Source organism: Gracilinanus agilis, chromosome 1, assembly GCF_016433145.1.
Source record: "Gracilinanus agilis isolate LMUSP501 chromosome 1, AgileGrace, whole genome shotgun sequence".
Lineage (NCBI taxonomy): Eukaryota > Metazoa > Chordata > Mammalia > Didelphimorphia > Didelphidae > Gracilinanus > Gracilinanus agilis.
In genome coordinates this window covers 200434882-200446854 of record NC_058130.1, presented here as the reverse complement: position 1 = coordinate 200446854, position 11973 = coordinate 200434882, and the positions used below count along the sequence as shown (strand labels likewise).

The 11973-nt window shown below is 38.9% G+C and overlaps 1 protein-coding gene across 1 annotated transcript in view; it reads right to left on the bottom strand.

Annotated features, from left to right (window-relative positions):
• PCSK5 (proprotein convertase subtilisin/kexin type 5) overlaps positions 1-11973 on the bottom strand; it is a 593358-nt gene that overhangs the window by 9946 nt on the left and 571439 nt on the right. Inside the window, exons 33-34 of the mRNA XM_044678618.1 lie at positions 9967-10144; positions 5921-6138 (exon numbers count right to left, since the gene is read on the bottom strand). Of these exons, the coding sequence (XP_044534553.1) occupies positions 5921-6138; positions 9967-10144 (396 nt within the window). The remainder of the gene's footprint in view (positions 1-5920; positions 6139-9966; positions 10145-11973) is intronic.

Here is an 11973-nt window from a genome sequence, read left to right as displayed (position 1 = left end):
TTCCTTCCTTCCTTCCTTCCTTCCTTCCTTCCTTCCTTCCTTCCTTCCTTCCTTCCTTCCTTCCTTCCTTCCTTCCTTCTTGGCTGCCTTCCTCACTTTCTGTCTTCTTTTCCTTCCCTCCCCTTCTGTTTTAGAATTGATACCAAATATCATCAGTTTGAAAACAGAAAAACCATAAGGACTAAGTAATAGGTGTTAAGTGACTTGTCCAAGGTCACATTGCTAGGAAGTATTTGAGGTCAGATTTGAACCTAGGGCCTTCTGGTAAATATGCTTTCCTAAGACACTGATTCATAAATAACTGGTTCTAGGTTGCTACTAAATGATAGACCAATTGGCCTGACCCTTTCTTCCCAGAGAATGACTTTTTCTCCTTTGGAAGAAGTTAAGTATAAGTACAAGTGTATGAATGCACTCCCTCATGTGGCTATTTTTACCTGCATTTGATGTTTTAAGGAAGTGTCAGTTCTAATACCTCCTCAAATCTGATTCTGGGAGCTAGAAGTTTTGGATTCCTTTACAGACAGTAGGATGAACTCAGTGGAGAATATCCTGTACTTGAGTAAGTTATGTGGAATGAAAACATCAGGTACTATAATGCTGACTGGTTGACAACTTCTTTATAACATGGTGGAATCAATGCTTGATTTCTTCCTATGTTCTCCTTTCTCCAAGGTATTGACCTTTTGAGCTAGTATAATCTTTTAGGCTTAGATCAGCTTCGAAAGGGTGTTTGAAGAAAGAAGAAAAACCACCTCTCCAAGGGGAGTCTTTTCAAAGACTTCTTGTTCCATTTCATGCTAAGGTTTCAGGTATCTAATAAATCCTTGGGATTAGCAGAGAGGAATTCATATATGATTTTAGATGATCAGGATCTTAGATTCTTGCCAGATCTGATTTAATGCTGGAAACATACACTCAATTCACAAAATCATAAGGAGAAGATAACCAGAAGCCAGATGAATGCCTTTAGAAGGAGCAGTTGATAGATGTGACAAGGGTAAGAAGCAATTGCTGTACCTACTTATTTCATGCTAAACGTCTTTTTGGGGTGGTGGTACAGTGAGTGCTAAGGCTGGAGTCAGGAAGACCTGAGTTCAAATTCAGTCTCGGACACTTATTAGCTATGTGACCCTGGACAAGTCATTTAACCTTGTTTGTTTTACTTTCCTCATTTCTAAAATGAGCTGGAGAAAATAATGGCAAACCACTCCAGTATTTTTGCCAAAACCCCCTCAAATATGGTCACAAAGAGTTGTGAACAACCAAACAAAGACTGAGCAACAGCATCTTTTTTGAGGGGGGAGGGGTGGCAGTTGGATACATTGGTGTGAAGTTGGTGAAACCTAGAACCTAGTGTTACATTGTGATTTGCTGCTTATGACTATCAGCTACTATGCAGAGAGCATTATGCTGGGTACTATAGGGGATAGAGAAGTCATTTAAGATATTATGTTTGTCCTTAAGGAGTTCTAACTAACTGGGGAGGCAAAGTTAAAATATGTGAAACAATTGGAGAATATGAAACTGCTAAGGTTTATAGTGTTAAATAGTTTAATAGCCATTCAGAGGAGGGAGGGTAGGATAGATGTGGTCCAGGGGAATGGAAGGGGACTCCCTGGAAATGGTGAGCCTTGAGAGCCTTGAAATGTGGGCAGAATTTGAAAGACTAAGGAAGGAAGAAGGCGATCTAGGGTGAGAGGACCAGTGTGTACAAAGAGTTGGTAGCAGGAATGATCACAGTGAGTTTAAAGGACAGTGAGAGGAAGATGCTCCCTTAACTAGTAAATACTATCAGAAGCAGGAATCAAATATAGTTATCAAAAGGAACTAGCTTGACCAGGGTTGGAGCAGGTTTGGAACTTTTCTGGAAAAGTATCTCTCTTAGAGCCTTTGATTTGATCAGACTTTAATCTCATTTAGAGCCTTTGATCTTATCAAATGTTATTCACTCCTTCCAGTAGCCACTTAATCACATCTAGAGCCTTTGATCTCACCAAATGTTAGTTATTCCTTCCTCACTGCTTCCCTCTTTGATCACTCTTCCCTGTTGAGACACTCCTACATTCTCCTGTGTTATGTTGTGTGGTGACTCTATGATTCCTCTGTCCTGATTAAAGACCTTTGTTGCTCCTTCGGTAGTCCTTTTTATTTCCAGGTTGACACTAGGGATTCCCAACTCCAAGTCTAACACATTGTTCACTGTGCTACCTGTCTTGTCATGATGGAAGAAATGAGAAATGAGGTTGGGTGGGCTTGATTATGAAGAATCTATAAAACCTGGAAGTGCACAGAAACGCTGCTAGAATACCAGATTTGGAAGGCATCTTAGAGGACATCTAGTTCAGCACCTTCATTTTACGGAAGAGGAACAGGTCCAAAGAGGGGCAGTAACTTGTAAAAAATGACACATGATGAGTTAGTAGCAGAGTTGGAAGTAGAACCCAGATCTTCTGACTTATTCAGAAGTTCTTCCCATTACTTTTTCACCCCACCACTCCAATTCAGTAAATTCTGGTGACTCCTTATTAGCACCAGGATTAAATATAAAACCCTCTATATGGTGTTAATTTGGAAATAACATAGAACTACCAAAGTAGTCAGAAAGTCTTTAATCAGAAGAGGAATAAGTCCAATATTTGGCCAGGTCCAGAGCCCAGCACCAAAACCTTTACAGGATCTACACCCTGGGACTCTGGGGACAGTATCCCTTGGAGAAATCACCCAGCATGATAGCTCTGAGGAGCCATGAAACCTGGGGAACTTATATACCTCCTGGGGAACTGAGTATAGGATGATTGATTAGATTTAAAATGGCTACAAAGAAATGAAGAGTTCTAGACAGGATTATGAGGGAGAGGTTGATTATTTTACTATGGATGCTAAAGGGAAAGATCCAGTCTTAGGGCTGGGCTACCTGAAAAAGGGCTTTGACACAATGGAAGAATCTACTAGGACAACTAGATTGAGTGGCTAGTTAGTTCCACCTAAAACACTTTAAGGTCTATTGTTAGTTCAAAACTTGAGAAGCTGGGATTTCCCTCCAGGAGAAATTCTCATGTGACAAGGTCAAATCTGATGTCATCAGCTTTCAAGCTAACTAAACTTGGGAGTTTCTAGATTTCAAGTTGACAATGGCGTTCAAAGTTCTTTATAACCTGGCCTTCCTTTTACTTTTCTAGTCTTATTTAAAACATTCTATGTACTCTGAGCCTCAGTGACACTGGCCTTCTTTCTGTCATTTGTTTAGGCACATGGCACTCCATCTCCCAGCCAATTTTCTATCTTCCATGCCTGGAATGCTCTCCTTCCTCTTCTCTACTTTTTGGCTTTTCTGATTCCATGTCTCAGCTAGTCTCACCTTCTACAAGAGGTTTTTCCTGATCCCCCTTAATGCTAGTGCCTTCCTTCTGTTGATTATCACCAATTCATCCAGTATTTATCTTGTTTGTATGTTGTCTCTCCCATTAGATTGCGAAATTCCTTAAGAGGAAAGATTATATATTCCCCAATTGATAAATGGTTAAAGCATTTGACTAGATAGTTTCAGATGAAGAAATCAAAGCTATCTATAGTCACATAAAAAAAAAAAGCTCCAAATCCCTATTGATTAGAGAAAAGCAAATTAAAACAATTCTGAGTAAATCAATGCATACCCAGCAAATTAGCTAATATGACAGAAAATGAAAATGATAAATGTTGGAGGGAATGTGGCAAAATTGGGACACGAATGCACTGTTGGTAGAGTTGTGAGCTGATAAAACTATTCTGGAAAACAAATTGGAATCATGTCTATGGGGTATATATATATCCCAAAGAAATATGAAAAAAAGAAGTATCAACATGGAATCTAGAAACCTCAAACTTGTAACCTAGTAATATCCTATGAACCCCAAGTTTTAGGACGAGCTTGTCAGTTGGAGACCCCAAAATTTGGACTTGTTCCCGTTCCCCTGAGAATCCACCCTGAAGGGAATTTCAGGCTAGCAGTTTCAGACTGAATAATGGACTCTAAGTTAAATGACTATCCCAGTTAGGTGGGACTAAGCATATGCTAAGTACTCTTTTTGTCTTAGGTAGCAGATACCCATTGTATCAGAGAGCCTTTCCCAAGAAGACCCACACCTGGGCAGGGACCATCCTCTTACTATCCATTGTAAGTAGCCCATTCCCAGTGGTTCTCAACTTTTTTGGCCTACTGCCCCCTTTCCAGAAAAAATATTACTTAGCCCCCTGGAAATTATTTTTAAAATTTTAATAGCAATTAATAGGAAAGATAAATGCACCTGTGGCCATCACCACCCCCTGGATCGCTGTAGCACCCACCAGGGGGTGGTGGTGCCCACTTTGGGAATCACTGCCTTCCACCCTAGCCTCTGACTATGATTCCTTTCCCAAGCTTGATTGTATCCTGTCAGTATAGTTTGAACACTCCCATTTCCTTATAGCTATGGTAATGTCAATCATCTTCCCATGCCCCTGGATCTCCCCAGATCTCAAATGCTTTTGTTCCTTGGAGTAATTAGTCTAGTGTGGTTGGCTCTCCCAGGGGTCAGTGTCCAGAGCATCCAGAATTTCAATCCTTGGAGCTCTGTGTGGGTATTAGCACACAGCTCTGTGTGGAGGTCTAATATTGCACTGAACCCCTTCCCTTGATTAAAGAGTGGTTTTTCTGACTATTTAATAGTTCTGTGTTTTTTTCCAAGTCAACAGGAAAAAGGACCTATTTGTAAAAAACATATATATATGTATATATGTATACATATATTAGCATATATATTTTTGTTGTGGCAAAGAATTGGAAATTGAAGGGTTATTTATCATTTGGGGATTAGTTGTGGTATATGATTGTGATGGAAGACTAATCATGCTACAAGAAATGATGAACAAGATGATTTCAGAAAAACTGTACAGATGTATATAAACTGATGCAAAGTGAAGTGAGTAGAACCAGAAGAACATTGTACACAGTTACAATGATATTGGATGATGATCAACTATTACTGATTAAATTATTATCACTATTACAATGATTATAAAGAACTCCAAAGGATTCATGATAAAAAAAATTGCTATCCATTTTCATAGGAAAAACTGTCAGGCAAGTCACTTGACCTCCATTACCTAATCCCTTACCACTCTTGCCTTAAAACAGTACATAGTATTGATTCTAAGATGGTTTAAAAAAAAAAAAAAAAGGAACTTTTGAAATCTGAATGCAGATCAAAGCATATTATTTTCTACTTTATTTTCTTTGAGAGCTTGTGATTATTTTTTATTTTTTTAAATTAAAAAAAATTTTTTTTAAACCCTTCCCTTCTGTCTTGGAGTCAATACTGTGTATTGGCTCTAAGGCAGAAGAGTGGTAAGAGTAGGCAATGGGGGTCAAGTGACTTGCCCAGGGTCACACAGCTGGGAAGTGTCTGAGGCCAGATTTGAACCTAGGACCTCCTGTCTCTAGGCCTGGTTCTCAATCCACTGAACTACCCAGCTGCCCCCTGCTTATGATTATTTTTAATGATATATGTTTTCTTCCTCAACATGATGAATATGGAAATATGTATATGGTAGATGATAGCACCTTTGTCAAACTTCTTACCATTTCACAGAGAGTGGAAGGGAGGGAGGGAAAGAACTTAGAATTCAAAATGTGAGAAAAAATGTTAAAAATTGCTACTACATGTGATTAGGAAAAAATGAATTGTTACGGAAAAAATTTTTTTTAAAAAAGAGAAAAGACTAACTTTTGTTTTTCAATAGTCAGTACTTAGTAGAGGGCCTAACATATAGTAGACACTTAATCAGAGCTGGTTAACTGACTGGTTAAGGATATGTGAATTTGGGACAGGAGATGAAAAGAAGTCATGCTAAATCTCATATGCCCATATGATAAATTCCACTCATAGAGTATCTTCCTCACCTTTGCACTCATTACAGGTTGGGTGACATCTCTCACAGGTTTGTGTCTTGTTTTCCATGTAGTAGTGTTCAGGACAGCTGCGATGACATTCTCCTTTAGAGTGGAGGAGGAAGAAATACTTATGGCAAGACAAACAGTTTGTTGAGTGAGGGCCCCAACACTTCCTGCAGTCCTGATTGCACTTTTCACATAGTCCAGTGGAATTTTCTGCATAATATCTGAAATGAAGGAGAAAGCAATGACTTTCAGAGAAACTTCCTGGCTAAAGGAAACATTCATTTCTTTCCTCTTTATCACAACGAATCAGTTCTATTTTCATATCTTGTTTTTCCCCTTACTGGAGGGAGGAGTCAAATTTTCACCTAAAAGACTGGATTTTTCCATTTCCTTCTTAAGAAGTTTTCCCCCTTGAGAACATTGTGGTAGCTGGTCCTTCCAGGATTTCGTTTATTTATTCTCTTAACAGAGCTTAATCTGATCAACCCTTTCTCCATTTCAGACTCTGGCCTTGAGCCACATTAAAAGTGGAAAAGGAAATGGCGAAAATTGTGAATGGGCCTCTGAGTTATTTTTCTAATTATTACACAATCAAATCCTATCGAAATGGGTGGGGACATTATAAAGGATGCAGATTTCATCATTAACAGATGGGTTCCTTTGAAAGAGCAACAAAAACATATTTTTAAGATTCTCGTGAATAACAACTACAAATTTAGTCTAATGCTAACCCACCACCTGAACCTGGAAATGATTGTATTTTTGGTAGGGTGCCAATGTAGTTTTTGTAGGTAAGATAAGAGGAGTGGGGTTATTACCTAGAAGGGCCTCAAGAAATAATCTTGTTGAACTCTCAGCTTCTAGGGCAGAACCCATAACTAATGATATTAACACCCATAGAGCAAAAAACCCACTCTTGGACAAGGAACATATAAAAGGGCTCCACCTGGATTAATCAGCACAAAATAAGCAAATACTTCTTAAATCAACTTTTAATTAATTATGTGAAATTAATAGAATTAAGTTAATTCAATTGAGTGGGAGGAAAGATTAGTCAAGGAGGGGCTTCTAGATTATGGAGCAGATTCACCTATGATATTTTGACACCCTAGAAATTCAGTGCCTCAGACCAACTCCCCAGATGCTCCTTAGTTTACCTCCTACCTGGCAAGAATATACACTTAAACTATCTTGGAATGAGGAGGGTTCATGTTAGCTTTCAAATATAGCTAAAAAAAAAAAAAAAGCAGTTCAGACCAATTTTCAGTTTAGCATTCCCTTCTTAATAGTCAAAATGAAAGGGACTATTCTTTTTTTTTTAATTCCATTTGTTTATTTAATATAGAATATTTTTCTATGGTTACATGACTCATGTTATTTCTCCCCCTTCCCCCCCACTTCCCCACTCTGGGAGCCAATGAGCAATTCCACTGGATTTTACATTTATCATTGTTTAAAACCTATTTCCATATTATTAAAATTTGCAATAGAGCGATCGTTTAGCATTTACATCGGAAAGGGGCTATTCTTACAGCTCAAGTCTGTGTCTAGGTATTTCTCAACTTATGACATAGATATGTTATATGAGCTGCCCCTTTCAGACTTGCTAATTAATGCCACTTAGGTAATAACATTAAGCTTCCTGGAAACTTAGACAAGGGGAAATTTTCATCTATGTTTTTCTGCATAGATGACTGAGGGCAGCCTCAAGTCAATCAAGACAAGGGAATCAACCCATTCATAATAGATTTGAAAAGTACAATGATTAAAAAGAATTGCCAAAGGAAAGGTAAGAATAATGAAAGAAAGAGGCAGGCAAAATTAGAGGGAGCCACAGCTTGAATAAAGAAAGATTCATGGGATGGCACTTGGTTGGATAGGAAGTCACAATGGGAGCCACATGGAAAGGAAGCTCATCAGCTAAGAACTGAGCAAATGCAAACATAATACATCAGAAGGACATCGCCGCATTTTGTTGAATTCATTAACTTAGAATATAAGAAGGGCCACTAGTAAGTAGTAGAGATGACATGTTTGCCTAGTCAGCATCCCAACATAGTAAAAAGTCAGGATTTGGAATCAGAGGATTCAAGTTCAAATTATAGCCCCTGCTTTGGTAATCTTAGGTAAGTTATTCACGTTCTGAGGTCTCAGTTTCCTTTTCTGTAAAATAAATCAGTTGTCATGTGATGACTGAGATCTTTTCTGGCGCTGAAAGTGTGATTAGCAGCCATCTTTGAGGTGCTGCATCCCAACAGACAGGCTTGCTTCCTCTTACACTGTATTTAACCTGTTGACTTGTAGATTGTTGACCCTCAAAGACCATATCCTGCTCTGGAGAGGGAGTAATAAACAGTTTGAGGCAGATGAGGGTGCTCTACCTAGTTACTATTCAAATCTCACTGGGTCTTAGAAGAAGAAGGGAGAGGTTAGGTAGCAGATAGGACTGCTGCAGATCAATAAGTCTCTTCTTTTCAGAGTTCATATTTATTAAGCATTATCCTCAGTTTACAGTTGAGGAAACGGAGGCAGACACAGATTAAGTGAATTGCCCAGGGTCATACAGCTAGTATCTAAGACCACATTCGATCATGTCTTTCTGATCCCAAGTCCAGACTTGCCACTGTACCACTTTGTTGCCAGATTTCCTTTCTAGTTTGGTTTTAAGAAAGCCTTACAAACACTTGAGCTTTGCACTCAAGGCCATCCATAATTGGGGCTCTAACCTTCAATTCTCCTTAATACACTCTGTGTTCCAGCTCATTTGGGATTTTTGTCACGAAGACACTAGAGTAGTTTGCCATTTCCTTCTCCAACTCATTTTGCAGATGAGGAAAAGGAGGCAAACAGGCTTAAGTGACTTTTCCAGGGTCACAGAGCTAGTGAGTATCTGGGTCAAATTTGAACTCAGGACTTACTGACTCCAGTCTCAGTGCTCTATCCACTGAGCCATCTAGATGCCTCATTCCAGGAGTAGGGGAGGCCTTTGTGATGACACACTGGTTATGAAAGGCAGGATGAGAGAGGGGAAACAATGAGCTGAAACTCAGAGTATATTAAGGGGAATACAGTCAAGTAAAAAAAGGTTGGAGTCCCAATTATGGATGGCCTTGAATGCCAGGCTCAAATATTTATAAGACTTTCTTAGAATCAAATTTATCTAGAAAGGCAGGTTGGCAACTAGGTGATACAGTGGCTAGCACTCTGAACCTGGGATCAGGAAGACTTGAATTTAATCTGTTTTTAGACACTTCCTAGCTATATGATCCTGGGCAAGTCACTTAATCTGTGTCTGCCTCAGTTTTCTCAACTGTAAAATTGAGATAATAGCACTTATGTCCCACCATTGTTGTAAGAATCAAATGATATAATATTTGTAAAGTGGTTAGCACAATATTTGCCTTGTAGTTGGCATTTAATAAATGCCCATTTCCTTCCTTCATTTCTTTTATTCTGGATAGATTTGAATACTAGAGAGAAGCAGCATGGCATACTGGCATACTGGATGAAGAAGTGACTTCAGGACCATGCAGATCTGGATTCAAGATCTATTTCTGACACACTGTTTGACCTTGAATAAGTCACTTAACCTCTCAATTAATTAAATTCCCCTCTCTGGGAAATTCTCTTAAGACTATAATTATAAGGTTATCTAGGTGACTAAATGGATAGAGAGCCAGACCTGGTGGTGGGAGGTCCTGGGTTCAAAGATCCTACCTGTATGACCCTGAGTAATTCACTAAACCCCAGTTGCCTACTCCTTATCTCTCTTCTGTCTTGGAACTGATATTTAGTATAAATTTTAAGATAGAAGGTAATGTTTTAATTGAAAAAAAAAAAAGACTACAGTTACAGAGAAGATGATGACCCACATTGGTAGAAGGTGTTCCTTATACTCAAGAATCTTGGGTCGAAACTCTATTCCCTGGGATTCTAGACTTAAGAGTTTAAAAATCATTCTTTAAATCAAATAAGATTCCTGAAAAGGAAAGTTGGAGTCAGATTGTGGACAGCCTTGTGCCAAGCTGGAGTTTATAAGACAGTCTTACCCTTCCTCACATTCCAGCAGACATTTGTTTTCCTGCTGGAACCAGCCTGGGCGGCAGGATTGACATTGGGTGCTATGCTTCCCTTCACACGTCTCACAAGAGCTATGACAGGGAGAACACTGTTGATTCTCTGTATCTGTAAAGTAGCCATCAGGACACTTTTCAATGCAAGTTGAATCTGAAAAGGGGAAAACAAAGAATTCATAGCATTCTTAGCTTTCATCAGACCTCTGATAACTATGAAGTATCTTCTCTGTATACAAACCTTTGAGGCTCCTCTTCTCCAGGTTAAGTATTGGAGACATGTTGTTTATAATAGTAATATTTTTTTGAATAAAAAAAATTAGCAAGTTTGTAGTAAAGAATGAAATTGTTTTGTATAGGGCAGTGATGGTGAACCTTTTAGAATCTGAGTCCCCAAACTGTGACCCTCATGTGCATGTGAGCCATCACCTTATCCTAGACAGGGGAGGGAGGAAGTGCTCCCATTAGGCTGCTGGGCAGAAGGGTGGGTGATGTGAGAAATGTCCTCAGGTATGTGGAAAGGGGGAGGGGAGCAGCCCCCTTCAGCACATGTGCCATAGGTTCACCAACAAGGGTACAGAGTATAAGTAAGAGTGAAATCGTTGGGACAATGGAGTGAAATTACCTATACAATGGTATCACAGGTCTGATTATAGGTTTAGAGAGATACACAAACACATACACATATACACATGCATTTTATATATAGCATGTTCCAAAAAGTCTAAGTGCAGTTTTAAATTTTAAAAACTTTAGAAGTGTAAATCCTCTAAACTTACAAAAAAATGTAATTCAGAAGTTTAATTATTTAAATTACTTTCCCACTTATTTAGCCTTACAAGTTTTGAATAATACATTTTAAATTTCAATAAACTTAGGCATGGGGCAGCTAAGTATCACAGTGGAGAGAGTGCCAGGCCTGTAGTCAGGGGGACCTGGGTTCAGATCTGACCACAGACATTTTTCTTGGAATGTGACTCTGGCCAAGTCAATTATGTCTGTTTGTTTAGCCCTTGCCTTTTTATCTTAGGGTTGTCACTAAGAAAGAAGGTAAGGTTTTTTTTTTTTTTAAGTAAAATTGTTTGGTAGAGTAAATGCAGTAAAAATTCAGAGATGGAAGAGATCAACATAGGAAATAATGGGCAAAGTTGGACTTGAAGTGGTCCTTGAAAGATGGCTAGGATTTGAGGAAGAGGATGAGCAAACTTCCAGGATGGGAAGGTTTTATGAGCAAAAGCTCTGAAAGTAAAAAGAGCATGTGCATAGCCAAATTTGGTGTGTTTTTTTTTTCAAGGTGTAGTGGAAAAATCATTGTACTTGGAGTCAGGAAGACTTGGATTCAATGTAATCTCATAACTTTGAGCCAATCACTTGACCTCTTTGCGCACTGGTTTCGTCATCTATAAAATGAGGGAACTGAATTCAATGACCGCAATGGGTCATTCCAGCTTTAAATCTTTCTCCAACCCCCCACCCCATTTGTCAGCAGCAAATTTCCCTGTAGGCAATGGGAAAAACAGAATTTGAACAGACTCTTTCAACCCTTGACAGATTCTGCTGCATAATCCTTTGTCCATATGAATTAAAAAACATTTCTATTTCATAGCGGAACATAGGGTGCTTTTAAAATTTTAATCATATAATTCTGGACACCAGATTTCTTTCCAAGTTTTATCTTTAGGTTGACAGTAAGACTCTATCTGGGTAATCATAAATGTGATCTACAGTTCAAATATTAATTTGAAATAGGGACAACATCAGTCTCACAGTGCCATGGTTTACATACCACCAAATGAGTTTGATGTGATTGTTGCTATTCTGGGTGCTTCCTCCCTTCCTTTCTCCCTTCCTTCCTTCCTTCCTTTCTTCCTCCCTCCCTTCCTTTCTCCCTTCCTCCCTCCCTCCCTCCCTCCCTCCCTTCCTTCCTTCCTTCCTTCCTTCCTTCCTTCCTTCCTTCCTTCCTTCCTTCCTTCCTTCCTTCCT